The sequence below is a fragment of the Euprymna scolopes genome, chromosome 28 (genome assembly GCF_053919585.1).
Source record: "Euprymna scolopes isolate OS-2025 chromosome 28, ASM5391958v1, whole genome shotgun sequence".
Taxonomy (NCBI): Eukaryota; Metazoa; Mollusca; class Cephalopoda; order Sepiida; family Sepiolidae; genus Euprymna; species Euprymna scolopes.
The window spans coordinates 21450170-21465803 of NC_136509.1; the positions used below are offsets into that span (position 1 = coordinate 21450170).

General features: G+C 31.8%; 1 protein-coding gene across 6 annotated transcripts in view; it reads right to left on the reverse strand.

Annotated features, from left to right (window-relative positions):
• Window positions 1-15634, reverse strand: part of LOC145249500 (protein madd-4-like) — a 942311-nt gene that overhangs the window by 260371 nt on the left and 666306 nt on the right. For all 6 annotated transcript variants that reach the window (XM_080111113.1, XM_080111108.1, XM_080111112.1 and 3 more), the window contains exon 5: window positions 11644-11777. In XM_080111113.1, the coding sequence (XP_079967239.1) occupies window positions 11644-11777 (134 nt within the window). The remainder of the gene's footprint in view (window positions 1-11643; window positions 11778-15634) is intronic.

Here is a 15634-nt window from a genome sequence, read left to right on the forward strand (position 1 = left end):
GTACAAAACTTATAGAGCGCTTTAAAAAAGATCGGGAAGATTCTAGGGGCCACTGTCATCAAACAGCTCATCAGGAGTCAATCGTTGAATTGCTATCAAGTGTAAAATAAATGTCACGCAAGAGCGAAGACTTACGTGAGGATTACTTATAAAATTATAACGAATGGATGAAATGAAAAGAAAATTATATATATATATATATATATATATATATATATATATGTATGTATATAAAATTAAATGAAGGGCGAATAGGATTACGGGTAAAAACAAAAAAAAAAATAAATTACGAGTAAATTATACGTTGTAGAATATATACAATTGTATAAAATATATATACAAAATGGGATATGTGGGGAAGTTAAAATTTAAAATATATCCCCAAATAATCCAAAGATTTTACGAATTCCTTCTTCCGACAGAGAAAGAGGGAGAGGGCCTGTGTAAAAGCAGAGAGACTGACTCCAAAATCCTCGGGTGATTCGAAGAGTCAGCCCGGTGCAAAATCCTAAATCAGTCCATTTTATATGCATTGGCACACGCTGGATTTTCAGCGAGGTGCTGACCAATAGCAGATTCCAAGGTGAACGACGGGTGACGAGGCTTACCTAGTCTGATGCTTGCTGGAACATGGTTTGTTCTTGTCTGCAAATTTAAACGGGTTCAACCTATATATATATATATATATATATATATATATATATATATATGAATCACGAAAGGGTGAAACACGAGTATCTCTAGGTATTTAATAATTATAATAGGTAATACTTTCAGAAACTCGTTTGTTATCGTTGAGCACTTTCAGTTGAAATAAAAGTCTGTCAATGTTGCTCTTATGCGCAAATCATCATATAATGATTAGATCACTTTTACAGACGTTAAAAATAAAAACAAATGTTTAAATTTCAACAGCATTTCTCACGTCTAATAGTAGCCGAATGCTAATGAAGCCAGACATGTATTCTGTTGTCAGGTTCGAATCTATCGACTGGTGTTAACTGTGACGCCCTGCACTGATCATTCCCGAAAGGATGAAACACTCGTGTCTGTAAGTATTTAATAATTATTATAGTAAACAATTATATATATGTATATATATATATATATATATATATATATATAGTTTATATTTTCATCGATATTTCGTCCTTAATTTAAAAAAAATCTCTTCAAATCAGATGAATGAGTTAATGAAAACATAAAAGTTATATTTGAATTACGTAGTACATCTATGACGTAGACATTTTTTCCGACAAAGCATGGGTTGTGATATTCAAGTTATGTGGTGCGTCTATTAAATGTATTTTTCTTTTAGAAAATATAAAAATTTTATTAAATTTTTTTTTTTTTTTTTTTTTACACAGTGATCACCACTTATCAAGGCCCGGAAGCCACTCAGAGATAAGGGTTATTGCAAGTACATTACGTTAGTGTGGAGATTTGATGAAGTGTTTACTTAAGGGGGCGGTTCATTAGGAATTTGTTCACATTGGACTTGAAGACATCCAAGTTGTAGTCCGGTGGGAAGCAGGCAGACGAAACAGAATTCCACAGGCGTGCAGTTCTAAGAAAGAAGCTTTGTTCATGGAATTCGCGTTTTGATTTAGGCACATATATAGAGTGGGGGAAATTTCTCACAGTGGATTCAGCTAGACGGGTGTTTTTCGTGAAAGATTGGCGAGGGGGGACCAGAGATTGGAGTTCAGACGAGCACCTGCCATGGAAATAACGAGGCTAAAGATAAATTGGCAGAAAAATGCTGAGTTAGTTTACATAATTATCATGATTGTCAATATTAGTCACCGCATTTGTACACTAACTCGACACGTTACAAAATCTCATCTTGATACCGGGAAACTTTTTACTTTAACACTTTCTTTACTCGGACTGATAGTTTTTGGAATTCCCTCCCAGTTTCTTGCTTTATGGATTGCAGTAATCCGCAAAAGTTTAAAATATAATTTGAATAGAACTCTCACTGCTCAACTCCCCATGCCCCACTGTTAAAATCGATCTCAAATAGTGAACCACTACGTTCAAGTTGCAATATACTGTATTTGGGATAAAAGAGTAAAAACAAAAAGAACAACAACCACAGTAAATCGTTTCCGATAAATGAATATACTATATCCGAGAGGATTCGAACCTGGCATATCAGATATTCCCATGGTACGCAACCGTTTGTGATTTCAGATATTTCATAAAAGTATTTAGTTCAAGGTAGATATTTCGAAATATCAAATAAAACCGAAAAAAAAATGTAACGGAAATGATTTCCGGTTTATTTAGAAATAAACTATTTCCTTGAAGGTGTATGTTGTTAGTTTAATTGAATTTGTAAAGATGTGTGCGTGTAGACGAATATGAATTCAAACCGGAAATAGTTTTTTGTTTCTATGTTTTCGCAGCAAATTCTTTTGGAAATATTCTTTCATTTAATGACTTCATCAATTTTTTAATTCAACGATGCATGCTAGGTAAACTTCCCTTATTAAACAATTCTGTCACAGTTGATGGCAATCCAGCCATTCGTCCCCGTGCACCAAGCAATACGATTACATGATCAGCCAGTGCACGTTGAATGTTGCATTCCAATGTAAGTATACAGAAAAGGTTATCCTATGTGATAATTAGACCAATCATATGGAGTATTGCTGACACGTATAGGACAAATACCCTGCCCACTACCATCTCTAGTAGATAGAGTACAAAAAAAGATGGAGAAGAAGAAGAAGAAGAAGAAGGAGAAGAAGAAGAAGAAGGAGAAAGCTAATAGATTCTGCACGGTTTCCAAGATCCAGCCCCTGACACATAGCCGCGATTTTGCTTGTTTTATATATATATATATATATATATATATATATATATATATATATATATATATATATATATATATATATATATATATAGTAATTTATAAAATATATATGGCGATTAAGCTACACTGAATATTCTGCGTTTCATCCAACTATAGGATTCGTCAGGCTTATGCGCATAAGCCTGACGAATCCTATAATTGGATGAAATGCAGAATATTCAGTGTAGCTTAATCGCCATATATATTTTATAAATTACTAACTAGCTCTACCTACGTATTGAGCACTTTTGAAGTAAATACTTAAAGTTTACGCATAAATCTATACTTTCGTATATTAAATTTATGTGAATAAATGAAGTAGTTATATATATATATATATATATATATATATATATATATATATATATATATATACACACTAGTGGGCTGTTGGTCTTCGGTCGTAAAATACGTTTGAATATAATGCTTTAATTTATGCAAATTTCGTATTTATTATTATTACAGACACAATTCTTTATTGATAATTATATTGACCCTATATATAGTAGTGGTCCTCCGGCGTTTCCCGGTTGCAATATTAATTCATATAGATTTCGTATTCATTATTATATAATCACTTCTCTATTGATTATTATATTGTGCCCAATATAGAGTAGTGAGTTAAAAAGCTAAAAAACAAAAACAAATATGACTTGTGTACCGTCAGCTAGAATCGAAACAAGACATAAAACTTTCCGGCTGATTCGTTACCCTCTGAGCCACGCCCACACGCAATAGAACGTTAAAAACATAACGTTGTTTAACCTATAGATGTATAATAGCGGCGCGGGGGGGCATTCAGCTTTGCCCGCTCGTAAAATACGCTTAAATATGATATTTTAATTTGTACAGATTTCGTATATATTATTATAGAGTTGTGATTTTAAAAGTAAAAAAAAAAAAACTAAAATGAATGTACAAAATGTTTAACGATTTTTTTCAATTTAGACCCATTTTTTGACCCCTTAAAAACTATTTTAACCGGCTAAAGACCCTTAAATGAACAGCCCATAAAAAATCCTATCATTTGAGGCTCCTAGTGCCGTTCTGCGACTTTTAGTTTCAGAGGAGATAGAGTTTGAAAATATGGAGACAGACAGACAGACAGGCATATAGCCTTTTATATATTAGTTTTACGCATACATATAAGAGTACTTTCAGTCAACTTACGCCTATAAAGTTCCAATATCTTTTTCAATTTTGACATCTTAGCAGCTATTTTCATCGGCTAAAAACCAAATCGAATTTGTTCAACAGGTCTAAGTCCTCTATATATCAAATTTCAAGTTTGTAGATCAAAAATTGATCAAGTAGCTTAGTAGAGCCCGTTCTTCAGAAAAACGACAAGGTCACTTTTACATAGAGAGTTATATAGAGAGTTATACTACTTTTCCTTTCTAATAAAAAAATACCTTCCTGCCTAACAGACTAGTTGTTAAATCGTATCATCTTACTGTAGAGATCCCAAGATGTCGGGTATTTTTGACTCCGAAAGAGTCCTTGCTCTGGTCACTCCAATTTTAAATCCAGTCGTGCTCAATGTTGTCCGATAGTATTAACGTGCACAAATTTAAATGTACTACAAACAAACATCTCGCTGAACACATTATCAGCATCAGAAACTAGTTGGTCCTGGATATGACCTTAAACTATATCCAGTGGTGAGGCCCAGCTTGTATGCTTTGGGAAGTGTGGAGCCACCCTTTAATTGGCATTGCTTCCAGGTCCACTCTGACCCGGAGTGGTAGTACATGTTAGGGTCCCAACTATGGGTTGAATAGAAATCGACTTGAAAACAACAAATATATTCTATTAAAAAAAATTTGTTCAAAATATTTGGATTCGGCATTAAATAACCTGAAAAGGGTTCTATGCCGTAAAAAAAAAAAAAACAAAAAAAAAAAAACCAACAACCAACCAAGAAACTAGTTATATGTACTCGGTATTCCCCGGATTGCAATGGAGTTGGATTTTTTATTTCATTTGTTTGTACATATCTTTACTGGATGATTGGTAAAAAGTTCAATCTTGAATACAACAGAAAGACCTGCGAACATATACGAGAAACACACACACACACACACACACACACACACACACACACACACACACACACACACACATATATATATATATATATGTATATATGTATATGTATATATATATGTATATGTATATATATATATGTATATGTATATATATATGTATGTGTGTATATATATATATATATATATATATATATATATATATATATATATATATATATATATATATATATATAGAGAGAGAGAGAGAGAGAAAGAGAGAATAAATGACAAAAAGTTATAATCCAAAATTCATGATGTTGACTAATTTATTCCTTTAATTCAGTTGACTTATACAATTCTTGACAGTATCTGTTTCGTAGCGCAAAATCAATCACTAAATTATATATATATATATATATATATATATATATATATATATATATATATATATATATATATATATATACACACAGTTAAAGAGTGAATCCTTAACAAAGCAAAACTTACTGATTAAGAAATTAGAAAAGCTCAACATTATCAAGGGGAGCAGAAAACAATATTATTCAACCAAAGATGAGGAATAAATGTTATATATAACTTTATTATATCATCAGACCAATAAAGAAAAGTTAAGGGGAAACTTAAGGAAAAAAATAAACTACATATGGCCATGGCGTTTCGAAGCTAAATGCTTTACATCAGAAGAGAAGGGCCAGAATTATACAAAATACAAATATAGAAAAAAACTGACTTAATGACATTTAGAAATGAAATGAGAATGCAGGAATACGATAAAATGTTAAAAAGTGATTAAAAGTAGGTACAACATATAAGCGTAAATTGGAAGGGTAGTATATGTAAGTAATATTGAAAAAGTTACACCTTTATGAACATGTTTCATATTCCATTGTCTTTATTCTTTTTTATTTTTGTCTATTTATATTTCTAACTCCTCTCCCTCTTTCTCCATTTTTTCCACTTTCTATTTCATCTTCACTATTTTTTACTTTATTCTTTTATGATTGGCTCTTCTTTAATGATCCCAATTATTTCATAGTGGCCTATATTTTTTTTTAAATATTACTTACATATATATATTTCCCTTCCGATTTACCTTTAAATGTTGTACTTACTTTTTATTACTAATTTCCATTTTATCCTATTCCATCATTTCTAAATTTCATTAAGCCAGTTTTTCTCTATATTTTTAATCTATATAATTCTGGCCCATCACCTTTTCTGATGAGAAGCATTTAGCTTCGATATGTCATGGCCTGAAGAGTTTTTTTTTTATTTTCCCCTAACTTTTCCTTATTGTTCTGATGATATAATAAAGTTACATATAACTTTTATTCCTCAGCTTCCATATAATATTCTATCTATCTATCTATCTATCTCCCCCTCTATTTCTTTCTTTTTCTCTCTCCCCCTCTTTCTCTCTCTCGCTCTCTCTCTCTCTCTCTCTATATATATATATATATATATATATATATATATATATATATATATAAGCCTGAGAAGTCCTAGAGTGGATGAAACGCGGAATATTCAGTGCAACTTAATCGCCATATATATTTTATAAATTACTAACTAGCTCTATCTACGTATTGAGCACTTTTGAAGTAAATACTTAAAGTTTACGCATAAATCTATACTTTCGTATATTAATTTTATGTGAGTAAATTAAGTAGTTATATATATATATATATATATATATATATATATATATATCCAACATATTCAATATAGGAGCGTTCGTGTTGGAGGAAGAGCTCGATTATGTGCATCTGTAAATTAAGTTGTATTTATTTTACGAAACCTGTGCATTTTCTTTAATTTGTTTGCCCTGGCGATTCATGTTTATTTCGATTGTGCTGTAGGAATTTTAATGTCATCTTTCATGTCATTAATTTTCACCCATTATATGTTTCATAAGGTGCATAATGTTTGTCCTTTGGTAAACCACTATATATATATATATATATATATATATATATATATATATATATATATATATATATATAAAAATGGAAATTACAATTAAATTTACCAAAATGATCCAAGAAGGTGAAATTAAAGTATATTATAAATATTAAATAATTAATATTTATAAAGTTATCTCAGCCAGATGTAAAAGCTCGATAAAACCAAATATGAAATAGAATCTTATCCCGCATTTTGCTAATTCATACCCTCTGATGAGAAAGAAAGTATTTCTTCGAAACTCCGCGGATTAAGGACTATCCATTTATCTAGTGTTTCCTTTTCAGATTAAATATGTTTTTAACTCATTTCAAAGTGTTTTTAAGTGAACGTGTCTGTATATCTATCCGTGTGTATATCTGTGTGTCTCTGTGTGTACATTTCCCTACGCAATCACTCTGTGTCAATTTTAAGCTTACATACTCGAAATTTGATATACAGGGTACTGAGATTTGGGAAAATCGATGTGATCGGTTTTCGGCCAGAAATTTGGCGATTAAGGGGTCAAAATTCAACGATTTGACTTTTGAGAACTCTACCAAACTCCTCCGACAATTTTGGGTCTAAATACTTGAAATTTTTGATATAGGTTCCTCGGACATGGATCTAAATTAATAACTCAATTAGAGCCCCAAACAATAAATTTTAAGGGGTTATAATAGGGGTCAAATTTTAAAAAATTGACCGCTTTTTTTTTTTTTGCTCAACATACACCTCCAAACACCCAGGCAACGCCGGGCACCCCATGCTAGTATATATATATACCTATTTCATTTATTCACATAAATTTACTATACGAAAGTATAGATTTATGCGTAAACTTTAAGTATTTACTTCAAAAGTGCTCAATACGTAGGTAGAGCTAGTAAGTAATTTATAAAATATATATGGCGATTAAGCTACACTGAATATTCTGCGTTTCATCCGACTATAGGATTCGTCAGGCTTATGCGCGAATTCTGTCGTTGCTTCTTGTTTTTATATATGTTGAGGATTACTAGTTGGCCAATCAGCTTTCTAGTATCCACCGCGCCCCTTCCTACCAGCCAACGGGCATGCATTTTATCAAACAAAGGATCTGTTTTAGAGCTAGGTTAGTGGTTTTAGGTGGCCGTTCTGTTTCTTTTTTTTTTTCTTTTTTTATATACATATAAATATACCTATGTGTACACAATAATGCACATATATATACATATACATATATATATATATATATATATACATATATATATATATATATATATATATATATATACATATATGCGTGTGATCGTTTATGTATATTCATGTTTATTTAATTTATTTATTTGTTTGTTTTCTATTGTTATTGTTAGTTTTAAAGCTATTTTGTATCGCTATCCTAGAGTAAGTTTTATTTTGTGAACACAGTTGTTTGCTATTTCCCGCCTACAGTTTAATAGATTTTGAGGTTCTTTAAAGAACAGGATAGAAAATTTTGCATGGAGGCATAATTTACATGGGTCGTCTAAATGTCTGCATGTGGTAGCTTGTCATATTATTTTCCATTCGACTACCGGCGAATGTCCGCTTTCTTTGAGTTCCCAGTATTTATTCGCTAGTGTTGTTTTTATACGGTGTTTTTTTTTATTTTTGAATGTGCTTTTGTGGTCATAGTATCGGGTTTTGAAATCTAAGGAAGTTATGCCTATGTAATATTTTTTGTTATTCGGGTTTTCTTTTGCAAATATTGTTGCTTGATAGACTACGCTTTTTGTTAGACATTTGTTTTGGACTGGGCAAAGTGTGCGGTGTCTACAATTGCATTTATCTTGTTCGTTATTAGTATTTTTATTTATGGTATGATTGTACTTGTCCGGGGTTGGTTTGTTATTATTATTATTATTATTATTATTATTATTATTATTATTATTATTATTATTTCTGCTAGTGTTGTTTTTATTTCTGTCCTGGTGTCTACTTTTTTTATTGTTTATTTTGTTGTTGTTTACATTGTTTTCATTTAGTATTTTGTGATTATGTGCCTTAATTATCATCTCTAAATTTTCGCAACAACTGTAAGATAACTTCAAGGTGTTTTTATTGAAGATTTTGTGTAAGGGGTTGGTTGCGGGAAAGTGTTTTTCAATAAGATCTAGAAATTTCTTGCCAAGTTTTGTTTTTAACATTTGATTGTATGGGGCCGTATACCAAATTATAGTTCTTTTTCTTCTGTTTTTAATTTTATTATAGTTGTTGCACATTAAGGCACATAATAACAAAATACTAAATGAAAACAATGTAAACAACAACAAAATAAACAATAAAAAAAGTAGACACCAGGACAGAAATAAAAACAACATTGCAGAAATAATAATAATAATAATAATAATAATAATAATAATAATAATAATAATAATAATAATAATAATAATAATAATAATAACAAACCAACCCCGGACAAGTACAACCATACCATAAATAAAAATACTAATAACGAACAAGATAAATGCAATTGTAGACACCGCACACTTTGCCCAGTCCAAAACAAATGTCTAACAAAAAGCGTAGTCTATCAAGCAACAATATTTGCAAAAGAAAACCCGAATAACAAAAAATATTACATAGGCATGACTTCCTTAGATTTCAAAACAACACTAGCGAATAAATACTGGGAACTCAAAGAAAGCGGACATTCGCCGGTAGTCGAATGGAAAATAATAAGACAAGCTACCACATGCAGACATTTAGACGACCCATGTAAATTATGCCTCCATGAAAAATCTTCTATCCTGTACTTTAAAGAACCTCAAAATCTATTAAACTGTAGGCGGGAAATAGCAAACAACTGTGTTCACAAAATAAAACTTACTCTAGGATAGCGATACAAAATAGCTTTAAAACTAACAATAACAATAGAAAACAAACAAATAAATACATTAAATAAACATGAATATACATAAACGATCACACGCATATATGTATATATACATATATATATATGTATATATATATATATATATGTGCATTATTGTGTACACATAGGTATATTTATATGTATATAAAAAAAAAAGAAGCAGAACGGCCACCTAAAACCACTAACCTAGCTCTAAAACAGATCCTTTGTTTGATAAAATGCATGCCCATTGGCTGGTAGGAAGGGGCGCGGTGGATACTAGAAAGCTGATTGGCCAACTAGTAATCCTCAACATGTATAAAAACAAGAAGCAACGACAGAATTCGCGCATAAGCCTGACGAATCCTATAGTTGGATGAAACGCAGAATATTCAGTGTAGCTTAATCGCCATATATATTTTATAAATTACTATATATATACCTATTTATTATTGCTTATTTATTGATTATATATATATAATCGAGCACTAATATATATATATATATATATATATATATATATATATATATATTATCTACATATATATTAGTGTGCGATTAAATTGTTAATCTACCTATAAATGTCTGCCTTTCTTAGTGATTAATAGTAGGATGCGCATTTCATATTCTACATATATTTTGCAATTTACATCGGTAGATTTTACTAGTCTGTGTCGGTGTTTTGGGGAGATAAATAAAAATGTATAAATTCTTCAAGTAATCTGCGTCCATGTTTTTTAAAAATAATTTATTCTTTCTTTTTCGTGAAATGGTTTAACTAGAAGAGCGCCTGTGTTCTTTTAGAAACATTTTATATGTCACAGCTTTAATATCATACAAATTCTTTTCATGACAGTATGCTACAATAAAGGAAAATTAAACAAATTTGTGGTAGTTCCTGTTCCTGAGGAATACGTTATATCGTAAAAATGAAATCGATTTTAAATAAATGAATAAAAAGATATATCTAAGTTGTTTTAGATTACAAATCTCATAAAAGTATTTATATATATATATTTATTTCAATTTACATTTTACATAAATTTGATTTGTCATCGATAATATTGTTAAAGATACCATACTTAATCGAATATCAATCGATGTTTGAAACACACACGCGCGCGCATACAAACACACACACACACACACACACACACACACACATATATATATATAGTTAGTTAGTTAGTTAGTTAGTAGATGTATTATAGTTATATAAATCTACCTGAAAATATATGTAAATCTTTCTTGCCATAGGTCTACTGTTTTCATTCTGAGCTGGGTGTATTTATCAGCCATTCGGGGGAAGAGGTGGCACAATGATCGGAAATTATAAAAGGAGATCTAGTATCTCAGGTTTGGAGCACTTTGGCCTGCAAAAGAAACTACTGGACACCCACGTCAACATTTTCCGATAGTAATAAATTAACTCGATCTCAAAGAGAGAAGACAAAATCTAGAAGCGGGGACCTCTTTAGCTGCACCGGATCATTAGCTTACTGAAATCAACAGAGAAAAGATCATTTTAAAAATGGTCTAAACTCTGTTGGCTTTTTGGTGCTGGAGGAAAAAAGTCCCCACGATCTGCTTTGATTTTCTTTGTTTTATGAATGGATCAAAAGGGGAGATAATCAAATTAATCTAAGGAAGAGTTCTTCAGCCTACCTTCCCGTACTTATCGGAAAGGAAAACAAAAAACACACGAGAAAACATACTAACATAACGACCGAAATGAAGCAAAAAAAAATTGCACCAGTGTAAAGGCTGACCTGAAAAAATGGCCATATTTTTTTTTATATAAATGTTTAATCGAAATAACTTTCCGGTGAGTCTGAAATTACGACAATAAATATGGAGGAGGACGTAGAAGTAAGAAACTAAACAAAAGACAATTTGTAAAGTTCCATTTCGAAACTTACGTTGCTTCGCAGGAAGGCATCGTGCATTGTTTTCGAGTGACGATCCATCCCTGCGTTTGGACGCAGTGGCTTTCTTCCACGCCTCGTCCAGATTTGACACTGGCACAGCGGAGGTCAGCTTCTTGATAGCCGGTCTAAAGAAAAAGAAGAAAAGAAAATATTAATTAAGTTCAATTATTTATGTGTTTTGAACTAATCCAAAAGGGAATCTATCCTCATTCCATGTATCATGCCGTTAAGATATTTCATATCAATGCCCTGTATTTTACTTAGATTAATTCGCCAAGGATCGCACTTTCAACCTCTAGTTAGAATTAATTCTATATCTCTTAATCAACTCCTACATATACTCGGTTACGTGTCAAGTAGAAAAGTGTTGCCCTTTTATAATACTGAAGCTTTCTTTCAGTGACGTGCAGATACGGCAAAAATATAGTTATGGACACCTTTTCGTTAAAACAGGCATATAATACATTCATCTGAAAAGGGCACTTTTAAAACAGGAGTAAAAGGGTCAGGTGCACGTCCCTGGGTTTCTTTGATCTGTACGAGAGGTCTGAATCTTAGTGTTGTATTAAAAAAACACTTTTTTGTTAATTATTTGTGGTGTTCGTTATACAAAAAAAAAACGGTTGTTATTATCATGTCAATACTGTCTCTTTCCGTACATATACTCTTCAGAAAAAATAGTAATATTTTGCTTAGATAAGAAAAAATGTATGACAATATAATGCTGCAAAATATGCTCCGTTGGTTATATTTAACATATATAGAGATGTGTTCTGCTGTATTTGTTTTTTTTTGCCAAGCGTAACATACAAAATAACTAAGGAAAAAGACACGTAAGATAATATATTATGTAGATTATTCTAATTTAATTCGTTGATAGTTTCTTGTTTTGGTTTATTAATATTCATCTAGTTTATGAAGTTTTTCTCTCTTAGTATAAAGTTCAAATATATGAGTATCATCTATTAAAAGTTTTCGAAGTTGGGTGCGAGGACAAGATTGTTTGTAAAGTATTTAGCAATAATTATGGAGTCAGAAAGGTGCGTGATTTACCTTTTTGACAATATGTGATGCGTTGGATGAATCGCTTATGTTTACATTTATATATTTCTATCTCGAAAACTTAAGGCTTTAACTCAAAAGGTCTTAAAAAGAAATCGAAATTATGACAATCTTGCTTGATTTGAACCAAATGATTATGGATCAAATTCAGTGCATATCTGATGAATTCAAATTTTTCCAATGGCAATATGATGCCAGCTAAAATCCGTTTAAAATATTATTCGAAAATAAGGCTGCACTAAAGGGAGATCTTACTCATGTTATTGTCTACGATGCGAAATCTGACTATAGGATGAACCTTATCGTTGGTTGGATGGCCAGTCTCAGTGTTCGAGACGAAGTAAATTCCGTAGTCGGATTTCGCCGCAGTTAATATGCTTTCTTGTGCGTAGCTCGGTTGTCTAAAGTGGCCTCGCATGCGAGAGACTCAGCTTTCGAATCCCGAATACGCATGTGTTCAATTGATGAGCTCAAATGGGGGCGAAACTCGGGTATTGGACATTCGGCTGTCATGGCTCTTTTGGACTGCGACGTTTTTTTTGATTTTGGAAATAATTATTTTATCCCTCACATTCTGAAAATTATATATATATATAAACACATGCACAATTATATAAATATGGATATGACATGTTTTTCTTCAAATATAATGAGGCATTTCGATACAATATGTATACTCCCAGAACACTATATACGCTACAAAAGAACACTTCCAGAAGACGTCAAGTAATTTCGAGTGAAATTTCAAAATAATTGGCCCAGCCGTTTCCGAGTCCATAGGGAACAACCCCCCCCTCTCTCTCTCACACACACACACACACACACACACACACACACACACACACACACACACAAAGTTCCTTTATATAATAGTGGGTAGATAGATTCTCGACGTATATCTTATCTAGCCGGCCATTATATTCCTAAAATAGGCCGAACCGAAAATGATGACAGCTATGAAGTGAAACGGAAAACGAAACTTTAAAATAATCTACTTAACGACAAAAAAAAGGAAGTGAATAGAAAGAACAAGAACAAAACAAAACGAAAAGTAAAATAAATATAAATTCAGCAAATAATTCAAATAGAAATTCGCCATTTTGTTTTTTTTTGTTTGTTTCTCTGTTTTTTTTTCTTTTTGTTTTGAAATATTCAACGGAGCAAACAATGGTAATTGAGTAATTTCAGTCATTTTAAAAGGAAGCCAACCAGCTGTTTAAAAATAAAGTAAATCGTACAAGCTGCAAGTAGGACATGACCTGAGATCCCTTTCTATAATCGCCATCATTAATTTATTCTACTTAAGGAAATACAAGATTTAAAAGGGAAAAAAGCTATTTTACTTTCAGATTCACGAAAAAACTCAATTTTGAATTGCAAAAGCTTAACCTCTTTTTCCAATGCAAAAAGACTGAAATAAAAATTTACAAAAGCTGAATTTGAAATTTAAATTTTGCTAAACCTTAATCTGTTCAGTAAGTATTTGTTATATATATATTGTTAAATATTCTTAAAAAAGCTTTTAGAATTTTTGAATATCTTCTACTTTACAAAAATTCCCGAAAATTACCTGCTTTTACTCGATTAAGGTAAAAGTATATTACACCATCTTCCCGGTTCCCGGTTTTCCCAAAGAATGATGATTGCAACGTCTTGTCAGACGAGTGCCACTCCCTCAGACATTTAAAATCCATGAGCCGAAATGCCTGAGGGAGTATCTATACAAATATGATGTTACAGAGTCTTAGCTTTGTACGACAGCTAAGTCTCTCTCTCGGTTCAAAATGTTGAGATCCAGCAACAAGCAAGAGCAAGATAGCCAGCAACAAATTAAACTGCAGACCAGCTTAATGCGGGTAATGGTCTTCCGCTTTATAGTTTTTAAATCAGAGATTTGCTTCTCCTAGAAAGGTTGCCTTCACCACGGCTTACGGGAGCCCTCTCCACCCCAATACACATACACTTGTGCCCGATATTATTCATACCCCACCTTGAAAATTGAGTTTATTATGTGTAACTTTGTAAGAATTTATTGTTTACGTCCATATTGATACATATTCTTAATAAACCTCTTCTGATCATTTTCGTCATTTTAAAATCTCGAGATACTTGTAATAAAAGAAATATACAGCTATTTATAAAATCTGCAATGTTCAAAAATAATCATACCCCCTTATTTTTTCAGTATTAATCGAATTTCTGACTGTTTGTTTCCTGTTTGATTCTTATTTTGAATGCTTTTATACAACCTTTGATTAATTTCATTTCGTTTTTTGCATTTTTCAGAAATTAAAATGATATCAACTGAAAACCAATAAAAGAATAAAAATTATTAGAATGGGGAAGAAAAAAGAGCTTAGTAATGATCTTAGGACTAAAATTGCGAATTCACATAAGGATGGTTTAGGTTACAAGTCAATTTCCAAGAAATTTGAGGTCCCTACAGCAACAGTACAGAGCATCATCAAAAAATTCCAGAGCCACCACACAACAAACAACTTGATTGGTAGAGGAAGGAAAAGGAAACTGTCTGCTAGAGCCACCAGGAATATTGTAAGAAGTGTTAATGCAAATCCAACCACCACTACTAAGGACATTTTAGAAAATCTGGAGTCTTCTGGCATAAAAATATCAAGGCAAACATTGCAAAGGACTCTGCATGAAAATGGTCTGAAAGGAAGAAGACCAAGAAGGACTCCATTGCACACCGGAAAACACCTTGCAGCACGTCTAAAGTTTGCTAGGACCCATGTGAATTCTCCAGAGTCCGTTTTCTCAAGTATTTTATGGACTGACGAAACAAAAATTGAATTGTTTGGCCATATGGATGCTTCTTACGTTTGGAGGAAGAAAGGAGAAGCTTACAACCCAAAGAACACCATACCCACGATGAAACATGGTGGTGGTAGCCTAATGTTTT